This window comes from Schistocerca nitens, chromosome 3 (genome assembly GCF_023898315.1).
Source record: "Schistocerca nitens isolate TAMUIC-IGC-003100 chromosome 3, iqSchNite1.1, whole genome shotgun sequence".
NCBI lineage: Eukaryota > Metazoa > Arthropoda > Insecta > Orthoptera > Acrididae > Schistocerca > Schistocerca nitens.
In genome coordinates this window covers 983,913,325-983,926,318 of record NC_064616.1, presented here as the reverse complement: position 1 = coordinate 983,926,318, position 12,994 = coordinate 983,913,325, and the positions used below count along the sequence as shown (strand labels likewise).

Below are 12,994 nucleotides of genomic sequence, written 5' to 3'. Positions count from 1 at the left end.
TTGGCTTATCAGTTTATACACAATGTCACTGAACATGTTCTTCCATTTTCGTTTGCTGTTTGGCCACATTTCCTACATGCATTATATCCCTTGCAGGTTAGTGCGGTATCTGCAATAGAGAATATTATTGGGTTGTGAATATACAGCTTTACTTTAACATGAATAAACCCTAATGTCATGCATTACGGCAAAGACTGGAATTCAAGGGCAGTTTGAATGTTGCTTTCTTCTTGAAGCTGCTCATTTACTCCTGAGGTTAATACACTGGAACATATAGGTAAAAAGTATCAGCCAAGGACCATCCTGGCAATAAAATATACCATTTGACATCTGTGTTTAAAAAAAAAAAATGACTATTGCACACAACATCCGATCAGCAACTTCCAGAAAATGCTGACGAACATAAACTGTCAACACAGTAGGATCAGCATGTGGGGTTCCTTCCAGTCTGTACAGTAAAAACCAGTGAAACAGAATGAACCTTATACAGAGGATTATATCCTTTTTTACCTACCTAAGAACATCAAAGAGAATTGTGCCCTGTGAAGGATAGCCTTGGTCTCAGAATACAAAGTAATTATTATATTTTCATTTGAATGTGTGGTAGTAGCTACATTAGACAGTCTATTCAGTTTCCAAAATCATGCATTAACATCAGTGACAAATCAAGGACAGAAATACAAAAACCTCTGTTGTAGCCAAAAACAGCCTTACGAGTATGCATAAGGCCTGGTTTATGCAGAAATGGAGTCTGACCTACACTTCAAACCACTAGAACTCTGTTATCAAGGAGATTTAGGAAATTAGTACCTGCATTAACACATTTAACAGATTAATACATTAGCACTCAGCAATGCATAGCAGTGAGTGCTTGATATCTAAAGGCTAAAGAGTAATATGCACCATATTTTACCTTGTACAGGGAGCAATGATGCTGCAGGCAGTGTCTTATCACTGACATTAGTCTAATCTCTGGTGGCAGGGGTGCATCACACCAACATCTTGACTAAGTGATGTAGCATAGTGTTTAAGATACCCGGGCTGCATTTTGAAGTAACTGTTTTTAAACCTTTTGGTATTAATAAATGAGCATTTTTGGTGAACTTTGTCAAAACAGATTGGTATAAAATTCAAAGTTTTCAAAAATACCCTCTATTGTCTTCAGTAGGAAAGCAACTGACTGTTGAAAGGATGATGGTAATCCACAGATGTTACCTGGAAGATCAGGGTTTATATTGTCCTGTCAACAATAAGATAATCTGAGATGAAGCTGAAGTTCAGATAATGATCTCACTGTTGACAGAATATTAAATCCTAATCATCTAAGTAAGATAAATTACATCTGTGAATTTCCATCATCCCTTCAACAGTCAATGTATGACATCATTCAAAATTTAGAGTTTTACAAATTGACGTGACAAGTTTATCAAGAGTGCCCATTTATTAATAACAAGAGACCAAAACAACAGTTAACAGAAAAAGCATCACTAGTTCATAAATTTATTTGTAACAACAGACAACAGAGAATGATGCAGGGAGATGATAAAGGTGAGGGATGAACAACAAATTTGAAGTCAGGAGACGAAGACTAAGTGTTTACATGCTTTATATCTAAAAACAAAGATGATTTAACTTACCAAACAAAAGCGTTGGCATGTTGATAGACAAACAAACAAACAAACACAAACACACACACAAAATTCAAGCTTTCGCAACCAACGGTTGCTTCTTCAGGAAAGAGGGAAGGAGAGGGAAAGACAAAAGGATGGGATTGGAATGACTCCTTACCCTCTCCCTTAAAACCCACATCCTTTCATCTTTCCCTCTCCTTCCCTCTTTCCTGATGAAGCAACCGTTGGTTGCGAAAGCTTGAATTGTGTGTGTGTGTGTGTGTGTGTGTGTGTGTGTGTGTGTGTGTGTGTGTGTGTGTGTGTCTCTATCAACATGCCAACACTTTCGTTTGGTAAGTTACATCATCTTTGTTTTTAGATATATTTTTCCCATGTGGAATGTTTCCCTCTATTATATTCATATGTTTACATGCTTTGGTTGACTTATTTTACAACCTAAACTAATCTCACCAGAAATTGCTTTATTTTCAAATATAAGTCATATTTATTTTGAAAAAAACTCCTCAATCATCAGATAATGTGATGTAATGTAATGTAATGTGAAACAAGAAAGAGAAAAACAAAAGAAATTTCTTTCAGTCATGTAAGAAATATTAATTACATGATGTAATGGTCACAAAAATTTGAAGTAATGACCACAAAGGTTTCTGCAGTATTAACATTCATAGCAAGATGTATAACATACACTTACCCTTGGATATGGAATGCCTGTTGAGCTCTTCTCAAATGCTGGTAGCAAGCGAGATGCCAAGTCATGTGCAAGATAGAGTAGGTCATTTTCATACCCTGAAGGGCGTAACTGACCAAATGGCTCATCTGGATCCATGATAAGCAAATGAGCAGAGATAAGGCCGCCGATAACCCTGTAATTAAAGAAATAACTCAACCCATTAAATTTCGAACAAAATGAATTACATGCAACACACTAATAAGTAACACTAAATGGACTGAATTAATGGTTGCTTTAAAGACAACATATGCCCAAACAAATGTTTTATTTTTCTACCACTCGTGTATCAGCACAGTACCTAGTCTCACCAGTATTCTGATCCATGGTGCCTTCAGACAGACAAACTGTTCAGATTAATATCTTACGTCCTATAACTCGTTTTACTGCTACTAAAAACTTCTCAGAAAAATCAACTTCAAGTCGGGAAATGCCTGAAAAAGGCACAAAATTATGAGGGAAAGAGCAAATAACCACAAGAATGATGGAAAAAATAATGCTCGGCAGTCAATATGCTAAGAATATTACATCAGTGACAAAATTATTAGTTGATAACAACATGTCAGTCCATCCCATCAGTAACAATGCTCTCTACCAATCACCAGACAGTAGAAACAAATTCAGGAATTTCAGCTTTGTGCAAACAGCTGAAGTCACCAGCATTTTTTTCACAGTTTTCAGAATCAGTAAATCTTCACAGTCTTCTTTTTTTTGTAACATTAATGCACAACAAAGCTTTTACCAAAGGGAAATCATGAGAACCTGATATCAAAGTGATAACATTGAACAATGTCAACTGAATGGAGGGTGGAAAAAACAGTAATTCTTCATTAAAACATTAAGCATGTCCCAACACAAGACGAAGATCAAAGATGCAATCTCCCCCCCCCCCCCCCCCCCAGAAAAGGAACAAAGTCAACATAATGCCTGGACATTAATGAGACCAAAGGTGATGCTGTGTTCGATGATATTTTTTATTATTATAGGCCTATTTGTGCATGATTGACATCTGGTTATCTATGGAAAGTACATACTATGGTGTAATATTTCAAAATTTTTTGTAGATAATTGAACCTATTATAAACATATGGTTTGCTACGTGTATCAGCTGGTCTTGATATCCACATAACTCTGATATCTCAGTTGCTGTAACACTATCACATAAGTTTGCTCCTTTGATGCTATTGGAGGTATAGAAGATATTAAATTTATTGTTGGATCAGTTTTTATGTAGCTTATGGAAATTCGTTTCATGATGACAATTTGTGACAGCTGTATTGACAGTTGAGTCAGCAATGTTACATAGTTACAGGGTGTTTGGCTTCTTACGTATTCCATGGTCATATCTTCGTTCTTATCAGCTATAATGTATTGCTTCTATGATTTGTCTTTATGTGGTTCTAAAATCAGATGTAATCTAATGTTATTGTTCTTTTTATGGAACTGATTATGCCAGATAGTGTTGGTTTCACGAGGTTGGAGACAATTTCCTGATGTGATTTTTGCAAATGCATGTTCTCCAGTGGTTACTTTTGTGCATACTTGATGTTTTTTATGGTAAGTTATTGTTTTGTTATGTCCTAATTCTATTTTGATTTTTAATTTGCAGTGCAGATTGTTGAGAGCATCATGTATTAGTTGGGTGTTTTCATTATTTACATCTGTTAACATTAGTGTGTCATCAACATGTTAAAGTTGTCTACTATTTTGGAGATTATTGTGTTTGTGGCACAAAAGAATTTCTCTTGTGAATTATCTAAAAAATGTCCACATGCAATGCTAGATTCCATGCCTACACCATCAGAGTGAGTATAATATGTATCACTGAATTGAAAGTAATTTTGTGTCAGTATTATGTGTAATAATTGAACAAGCCCACTGATGCTTGTTATGGTTGCTTTCTGTAACATAGTAAATTGTGTTCTATTATGATAATTGTTTTCTCAATTGGAATGTTTGTATATAGATTCATGATATCAAATGACACAAATTTGCCATTTTTTGGATTTTGATATTATGTATTTTTCGTGCTAGTGATAGTTTTTTATTTTGTATTATTTGTTAAAAGTGTATAGTTTCCTTACCATGATGTGCAGTTTCTTGCTAAGCAAATATGTCTGACTATTTATACTATCGACTACTGGGCAGATAGGGGCAGATATATTATGAATTTTAGCATGTCCACGAAATTTTGGAGTTCTGGGATTCATTATCAAACATACTATTCTGTCATAGTCAGATAGAACTGTATTACACTGTTTCAACATTTTCTCTATTTGTGCTGCATACTTGTTTTTGGGATCTCTAGTGATTTATGTGATGTTATTTACTGTGAAAAAGTCATTTACTTTTTGTATATAGTAATTTTGCTGCAGTATGACTAAACTATTACTGCTGTCTGATTTTACTGTTATTGCATTATTAGCTGTTAGGTTATCATTATAGTCTCTGTACTGGTTTTTCTAATTGTTGGTACTTTTTTTCTATTGCATTCAATGCCCTAACAGCAATTTCGTTTTGTTGCTTTATATGTAATCTAGCTACATCAATCGCTAGTTTTATTGTTCATTAAGTTATTTCCAGATAGTGTTGTGGAATGGATTCTCCATCATATTTTAAATTCCTATCTAATAGACTTTGTGCATTCTTGGCGAGTTATATGTCAGTCAGGTTTTCTGTCCTTTTATCAAATTGAAATGGGCATGTTTGTGGTGGATATTGCATTTTTATAAGGTTTTAAATTTGATTTAGTGTAAATCGTACTTTCTGGCTAATAAGCTGTACATATTTATCTATAAATTTTGAAACACAAGCAAACATAATTTAAACGATACTATTACTAAGTTCTAAATATGCAAGATACATATCTTGATTAAGGTACACTTTGTGTTCGATTTTGTCCTTGACTTCTTGCCACATCCATATACTGGCTGCAGATTGCTTGACAGTTGATATAATTACAGGTTTTGTGACGATCTTGATACTGACGTATAGGAATAATTTTCTTCTTTATGCATAGCGTGTTGAATTTTACACTTTCAACTAATTTAAGCATTTCTATTTCCAATCAAAGAAATTGTATGCATTTCCCCATTATATTGTATGACATTAATGCTGCTATGTTTCATGACGTCATTTATTACTTTAGGCCTAACTCAGCAAGATTGCCATCTGTGTTTCAAAATTTATAGATAAATGTGTACAGCTTATTAGACAAAAAGTATGATTTACATACAAAAATAAAATTCAAAACCTCATAAAAACGCAATATCCTACAAAAAGTTCGCCACAAACACAAACGCCCCCATTTCAATTTGATAAAAACAGTAAAACCTAACTGAAACACTATTTAAAAAGGGTGAAAAAAATCTATTAGATAATGGTTAAAAATATAATCTAGAACCCAAATTCCCCAAGACTGTCAGGAAACAACTTACACCAACAACTAAAATAGTGACTGATGGAATTAGATTACCTATGAAACAATGAAATGAAATCACTATTAGGGCAGTGAATGCAATAGAAAAAGAAAGCACTGATAATTACAAAGAAACATTGCAAAGACTATATGATATTCTGCCAAATTAATAATAAAGTAACAGCTAATAACACAACAACAGTAACGTCAGAAATACAATTCTATCTATGACAAAAGAGTGTGTTTGGTAATGAATCGTGGAACACCTACATTACATGGACATTCAAAAATTCATAATAGATCTGCCCCTATCTGGCCAGTAGTCAACAGTCCCCCATACTTGCTTAGCAAGAAACTGCACAACATACTAATGAGACTATACACTTTTAATAAATAATACAAAATAAAAAACTCTGTATTACTAGCAAAAAACATACAAGACATTAAAATCCAAAACAATCACAAATTTGTGTCATCTATATACAGACATTCAAATTGACAAAACAATTACCATAACACAACACAATGTACTACGTTACAGATAACTACCATAACGGGTGTCAATGAGATTGCTCAATTATTAAGTTTAATACTGAAACAAAACTACTTTAAATTCAATAATAAATTTTATACTCACTCAGATGGTATACGTATGGGATGCAGCATCACAGTCTTAACAGTGGACATTTTCTTAAATATTTTAGAAGGGAAATTCTTTCATGCCCCAAAAACAGTAATCTCCAAAATTGTTTACTACTTTAATATGTTGACACATTGATGTTAATAGATGCAAATAATGAGGACATCTGACTAATACATGATGCTCTCAACAATCTGCACCACAAAATAAATTCACAATAGAATTAGAAAACAACAAACAATAAATTGCTCGGATTTGACCATAAACATCAAGTATGCACACAAATTCAAGATTTATCACAAACTGACCATAACAAACATTATTAACACACATTCCTGTCATCCAAAATTGCAAAAATATGCATATTTTCATACTATGTTTATTCAATTAATAAATCTGCCTTTGGAGCATGACATCACACAAAAATAGATACAACTCCTAAAATATGTTGCAGGATGAAATGATTTAGATCCTAAAGTTGTCATGCACTGAGCCTACACAATATGTAAAGAAAAACTTTGAAATGAGAACTACCAGCAAAACAAAAATTTATATGCATAACCACTAAACATCTATGAATGATACAGCACACAATTAATGCATTATTAAAAGACCTTAACGTAAAATTTGCATACCAGACCTGACACAATCTTCGAACACTACTAGACTCCAGACGAACAAAACCAACCATCTATTCCAAATCCAGGAATATACAAAATTGTATGCAGAGTGTCTGATAAATCTGATATACGTCACACTGGGTGGAATTTCAATATTAGATACTTAAGAAACAATACAAATAGCGACTGTAACCAATCAACTTTCTTCCACCACTTGAAAACAGAACATCATACAGTGGACGATATGGAATGGGCTGTTGAGATTTCACACAATGCGCAAGAAGGACAATCACTGAGTACTCTTGCAGAAACCCCCCCCCCCCCCCCCCACACACACACACACTCTCTCTCTATTACACCAAAGAAATACTAAATGAACAGGTCGATTTGAAACACAAACACTACAAAGGAATGGTATTGAAATTATCCTTCAAAATAAGAGATGAGCAAAAACACAAAATCTATAAATGTGTCACAGATCACATTAACACCAAATTAAAAGTATCCACTGGAAAGCATGTATTTACAAAAACATCAGGAAAATGTCACAAACCGTGCACACCACAATACTATCTGGAATAACCACTTCCAAAAAAAAAAAAAAAAACCAATAAGATTAAATTATATATGGTCATAGAACCACATGAACACGGCAAGAATGGAAACAACATGGGGTCTAGCAATGACCCCACCACACCGCCACAGCTCTAACAATGTGATCAATGGAAAGTCCTAACAGGAATGCCAGTTGAAAAACATTATGTTTCACCCATGCACACATTTATATTTGTTTTCTTACTAAAGTTGCTTTTCATCCTTCAGCTAGCACCACCCTGCTGTAGCTACAACCACCACCGTCACCACCACCACTGCCGCCACCGCTGTCGACTTTCCTTTATTACCTATCCATTAACTGGTAAATTCACCACTGCCATGTCTTCTCCCACCACTACCATTGTTTACCCCTGCCCCTCACAATTCCCTACAATCACCACTTGGCTTACTGCCACCTTCCATCAGGCCTATCCCCCTGCCCCGGTCCTCTCCTCTCCAGGCACACCAGCCTCGACAGCACCCTTTTCACGTCCAGCACAAGGACCAGCATCATCAATTACAGCACCAACGTATGAATTGCCACCATGATACATTGGTGCACCTGTGCCACCACCATCAACTCAGCCAGATGTTTCTGAAGTCAGCATGTTCCTGGACTGTGGTACCCTCTTCATACCAGCCCCATTCCAAACAATCTTGTCAGCTGCTGCCTCCAGTTGTGCCCACCATCCCCTCCTTACTTACACCTACTAGGAAGACATCCAAATGACTTAGCACTGAAATTGCCCCAACCCTAGATTGCACCCCCCCCCCCCCCACACACACACACAAAAAAAAAAGAAAAAACCACACACTGAAAGCCCAGACTTCCAGACTTTATGTACTGCCAGGCAATTCCATCTGCAATCACGCCTACAGAACTTCATCCCTTCCTCCTCTCCTATCCTGACCCCAACCTCCTCAAATCCAAAATGCTCCTCCTCAAAAATCAGAAAAATATTCCTCTCTCACCATCATCACTCAGCTCATCCCTCTGTCCTCATCAGATCCCTGATCCAGAATTCCACACCAAACTCCTCCAAAAGATCCCCCGTGTCACTTTCGGTCTCTTTAGAAGCCTTGCACCCTTTCCCCACAACCACCCAGACCAAGCAACCACAACCTCCTCGCTGTCATCCTACCCTCACCACCACAATCAATTAAAGGGATCAACCCTGAGAGCACGATGGAGTCTGAGTTCAACTCCCATCCTAATCTAGACATTCAGAAAGCACTCTGAATTTTTGATGACTGGACCAACCTCCAAAGTCTGCATCCTCATTGAATACCCACCCACAATGGTGCCGCGATCTATGAATGACACGGCACTGAACCACTCAATTCCCGCCCTCAGTCCCACTGCTGCCAACGATGCCTAACGTATAACAACCACCTAACCACTGACTGCAGAAACCTTCCCCTCTGCCGCCACTGTAAGTACCACGATTTCCTCAAGCAATGCCATAACCTCACATCCCCCCCCCCCCCATTAACAGTTCCCATCAAACCTACTGATGACCTCCTCCACCCCAAAAACTCTGTCTGCCCACCTCCTGCATCTGAAGACATCATCCATTTTATTCCCATAATTCTTCAAAACATCCACCCTTTCCAGAGGCCACATTTCCTACACCAAATTACCCTTGCTGCCTCCTCTGTCTTCCACCTCGGCACACAAGCCACCTACTGGTGCAACCAGGTAAACTTTCTTTTCACCCCTCTCTGACACCATAGTTTAAACCCACCCTAGCCACTGATCCACATCACCCCTTCTGCCCCTAAAACATGGTGCAACAGCAGTATAATATGCCATTCCACAATATCCGTTCCTTTTCAGCCAGCAAACACCTCTTCATGCACACACTTTCCCAACACCATATAGGTACTTTCATCGTGAAAGAAACCTTTCTCCAACCTCACTACACTATCCGCAATTCGGCTGTCCCACGCTGAACTCCAGCAGTGGCAACCGTTTACAGACTGACTGCTATAGTTCCCCCTCGCACTGCATACCCACACAGAAAGCAATTCCACTCCTGATGTAATCCTCACCTCTCTTAACACCCCTGGGCATATTAGTGCAGCAGTCCTTGACCTCATTGGAAGCAACCATCCCCTAACCCTCATCTATCCACACCATCCCATACTCCCTCCCCCCACCTCTAATGTCCTCTCCTATTCCTCCACGAACTCTAATGACCTGGTTGTCGACAGAACGTTAAACTAATCCTTTGTGAATCCCGTCGCCTTTACCGATCTTTCCTGCAGACCCGTGACCGAGAAACACTTTGACACCCCCGAAAACTACAACAACACGTCATTTGAAATCTGCTGAATGCTATGAAAGGCAGAGTTTGGTGACAAACCTGCACAAACCTCAATCCTACACTGGCCATAAACTCTTCCAGGTACTGGAGGGCATTTCACCATCTTACTTCCAACTACCCTACTTCCTCCTGTCCCCACTTGCATGATGATCACCTTCTCCCCAATAACCTAATCAACGCCAACCACTTTGAATCCTATCTCTACCATCTCACACAACCCCCACGTTGATTACTCCTTGTTCCCAACAGTCCATGAGCGTACCAATACCTCCCTCCCACCCTTCACTCCTAGCTTTCAGTACCTTGACAACACCCCACAAACAGAAATCTATACTCCAATAACAACATAAGACATTCAACAGATACTCCTTCAGAAACACAACAGTGCTCCTGGTCAAGACTGCATAACCTACATACAGACACCTGAAATAATGTCCTCTCTCCTTTCTAGACATCCTAGCCAGCCTTCATAATATAAACCTTCACATGGGTTTCTATCCTGAGCCATGAAAACCTCTTGAATGCTCCTCTTCCTCAAACTAAATAAACCTGCCACTGACTACTACTCCTACCATCCCACCAACCACACCTTCGTGTTTGGCAAAGTTTTTGAGTCCATCCTATCCCGATGTATCCACAAATACCTACAACAACACCTACCCATTCCTGTCCACCAATGTGGCTTCCACCCCAATTTCTCCTACGACGACCGACTCTTTTATCTTATTCATGTCCTACCCCACCAAATCAGCAACCTCTAATCCCCCATTTTTGTGTCCATTGATCTTGAAAAAGCATATGACCATGTATGGCATCCCAGCCTCAGCCTCCTCTTTAAGCTCAAGACCTATGCACTTCCCATAAATTACGTCCACGTTATCGCATCCATACCCATCTTATGTCACCATCAACAACAACAACTCCTGTATCTTCCATCCCACTGCAGGGGTGCCCAAAGGTTCTATCCTCTTTCCTCTTCTTATCCTCTACACTGCCAATAAGACAAAGCCCCATCTCCTCCAGTTCATCTCTTCCAGTATGTCAATGACACTGGGTTCCTTGTCCTCTGCCTAACCCTCCATATATCCCAACGATCCCTCCAGTTCCATCTCAATTCACTACCTGGTGCAACCAGTGGCTCCTCAACATCATCCCTATCAAAACCCAGGCAGAACCACCCGTAGCTTCCATCCCCACAACTTTTACCTTACCATTTACAACCTTCCTACCCAGTTAACTAACACACTAAAATACCTGAGAAGAACACTTTATCACCGACAAACATGGGAGCCCCATCTATTAACCATTCGACAGAAACAAATTCAACAGAAAGCCCACAATTGACTAGACAACTACTAACCAGCCAAACATGGGGATTGCATCCTTCCACAGTCTTCAGCACCTATAAATCCCCGATTCGACCCATCCTCTGCTATGCACATCTCCTCCCTCCTTTTATCATGCCCTACAGATCCTTTGACACCTTGCCCTCTGGCTAGCCTTCCCGATCCACTTACCCTCCCCCACCTGCATGCCCTACAAACTTATAAAATTCCCCTGCCTTTTATCTTCTGACTTGTGCAACTGTCCCTCCGTCTTTTATATACCAACTTATAACATTCCCCTTTCTTTTACCTTTTCACTTGTGCTAACTGTCCCTCTGTCTTTTATATTTTCTGAAACATTCATTTGCCATTTTATTTGTGTCAATATTTTAATTTATGTATCTGCCTAGCTAACTTTTTATTGTGCTGAACACTCATTTTGTCAACCACCATATCCAATTTTATCCTATGTTTTAAAATTTTTACTCTCAATGGCTGAAGAGTGACAACTTGTATCCACTGACAGGCCCCCTCCCTCCCACCCACCCATATGGGGTAAAGGGGGTGAAATGACAATAAAGGGAAAAGAAAGTAGTTTTTGGCACACTGAAGATGTATCAAAGACATGTCATCCTTGGTTGGACTAAATATAATTACATATCAATGACCCATTGACGGTAAAAGTAGGCAGGAAATCCTAACATGAGCAATAACTTTGTTATGAGCCATTGCTATTCAGTGTGGCCGTGTGATTAATGTGTTAAAGGAAACAGGTTCATGACTTGTTGTATACTCATTACTGTATCATCTTTGCATTTTTAACCAATTCTGAGACCAGCAATGATACCTGTATTCTTACTTGCCACAAATATTTGACCACTTTTTCCAACCACGTTGTGACTTCCACAGGTGTGGTTAGGCACGAACCTAAGGGTACAGCTTAAATTGCTGTGGGTGAACAAGGAGAATGACATTTAGAGAGGAAAGTGCCTAGATGTGAACCTCAATTTAATTTTTGTTTTTTTAAAAAACAGAAAATAGTAAAAAAAATATTTAAAAGCATTTAATATCTACTTTATAATGTTATGCATTATTTACATTTTACTAATAGTAAATAGAAAGAAAAGTTACGATGAAAAAAAAATACTTTCAGAAAGAAATTTACACTTGGTGAGTTTCGAAAATATGTGCCAAAATTGGGTCCCTTGTAAAAACTATTACAACACTAAACAAAATTAGAAAAAGATATTGGATCAGAGAAAGCATAAAATAGTTGAAAAGTAGGTATAACATAACATCTTTGAGGAGGTTGTAGAATTTCCATGCATTTTCTTTGCTCAACCTGATTTTCATGTAGACTTACTTTCTGATGGTTTTGTTTGGTCGCATTTAAGGAAAAGACTGACCCACATCTTCATGGCAGTTTCATCTTTGAAAGGACATTCAATGTTATTTCTTTCCAACAGCTGTACAGCCATTCTTCACAAGTCATTGCAAGTAAGCCTAAGAAAATTCCATAGCAAGACTAAGACCAGCTCTTCTTCAGGATCTTTACCCAATGTTGTAGTTCTGCCTTTTTTTTTTTTTTTTTTTTTTTCCCTTCTGCTTCCTTAGGTGTACTGTACTTCGTATTGGACATCCTTACAAGAGTTGTTTTTGGAAAACTTAACTGTTTGCTGGCCTTCTTCCAACTTAACTGTTTTTTAACTGCA

The 12,994-nt window shown here is 38.0% G+C and overlaps 1 protein-coding gene across 1 annotated transcript in view; it reads right to left on the bottom strand.

The window, feature by feature from the left end:
- The window catches only part of LOC126249047 (ER degradation-enhancing alpha-mannosidase-like protein 1), a 182,535-nt gene that overhangs the window by 111,378 nt on the left and 58,163 nt on the right, over positions 1–12,994 (bottom strand). The window contains exon 3 of the mRNA XM_049950674.1: positions 2,323–2,494. Within this exon, the coding sequence (XP_049806631.1) occupies positions 2,323–2,494 (172 nt within the window). The remainder of the gene's footprint in view (positions 1–2,322; positions 2,495–12,994) is intronic.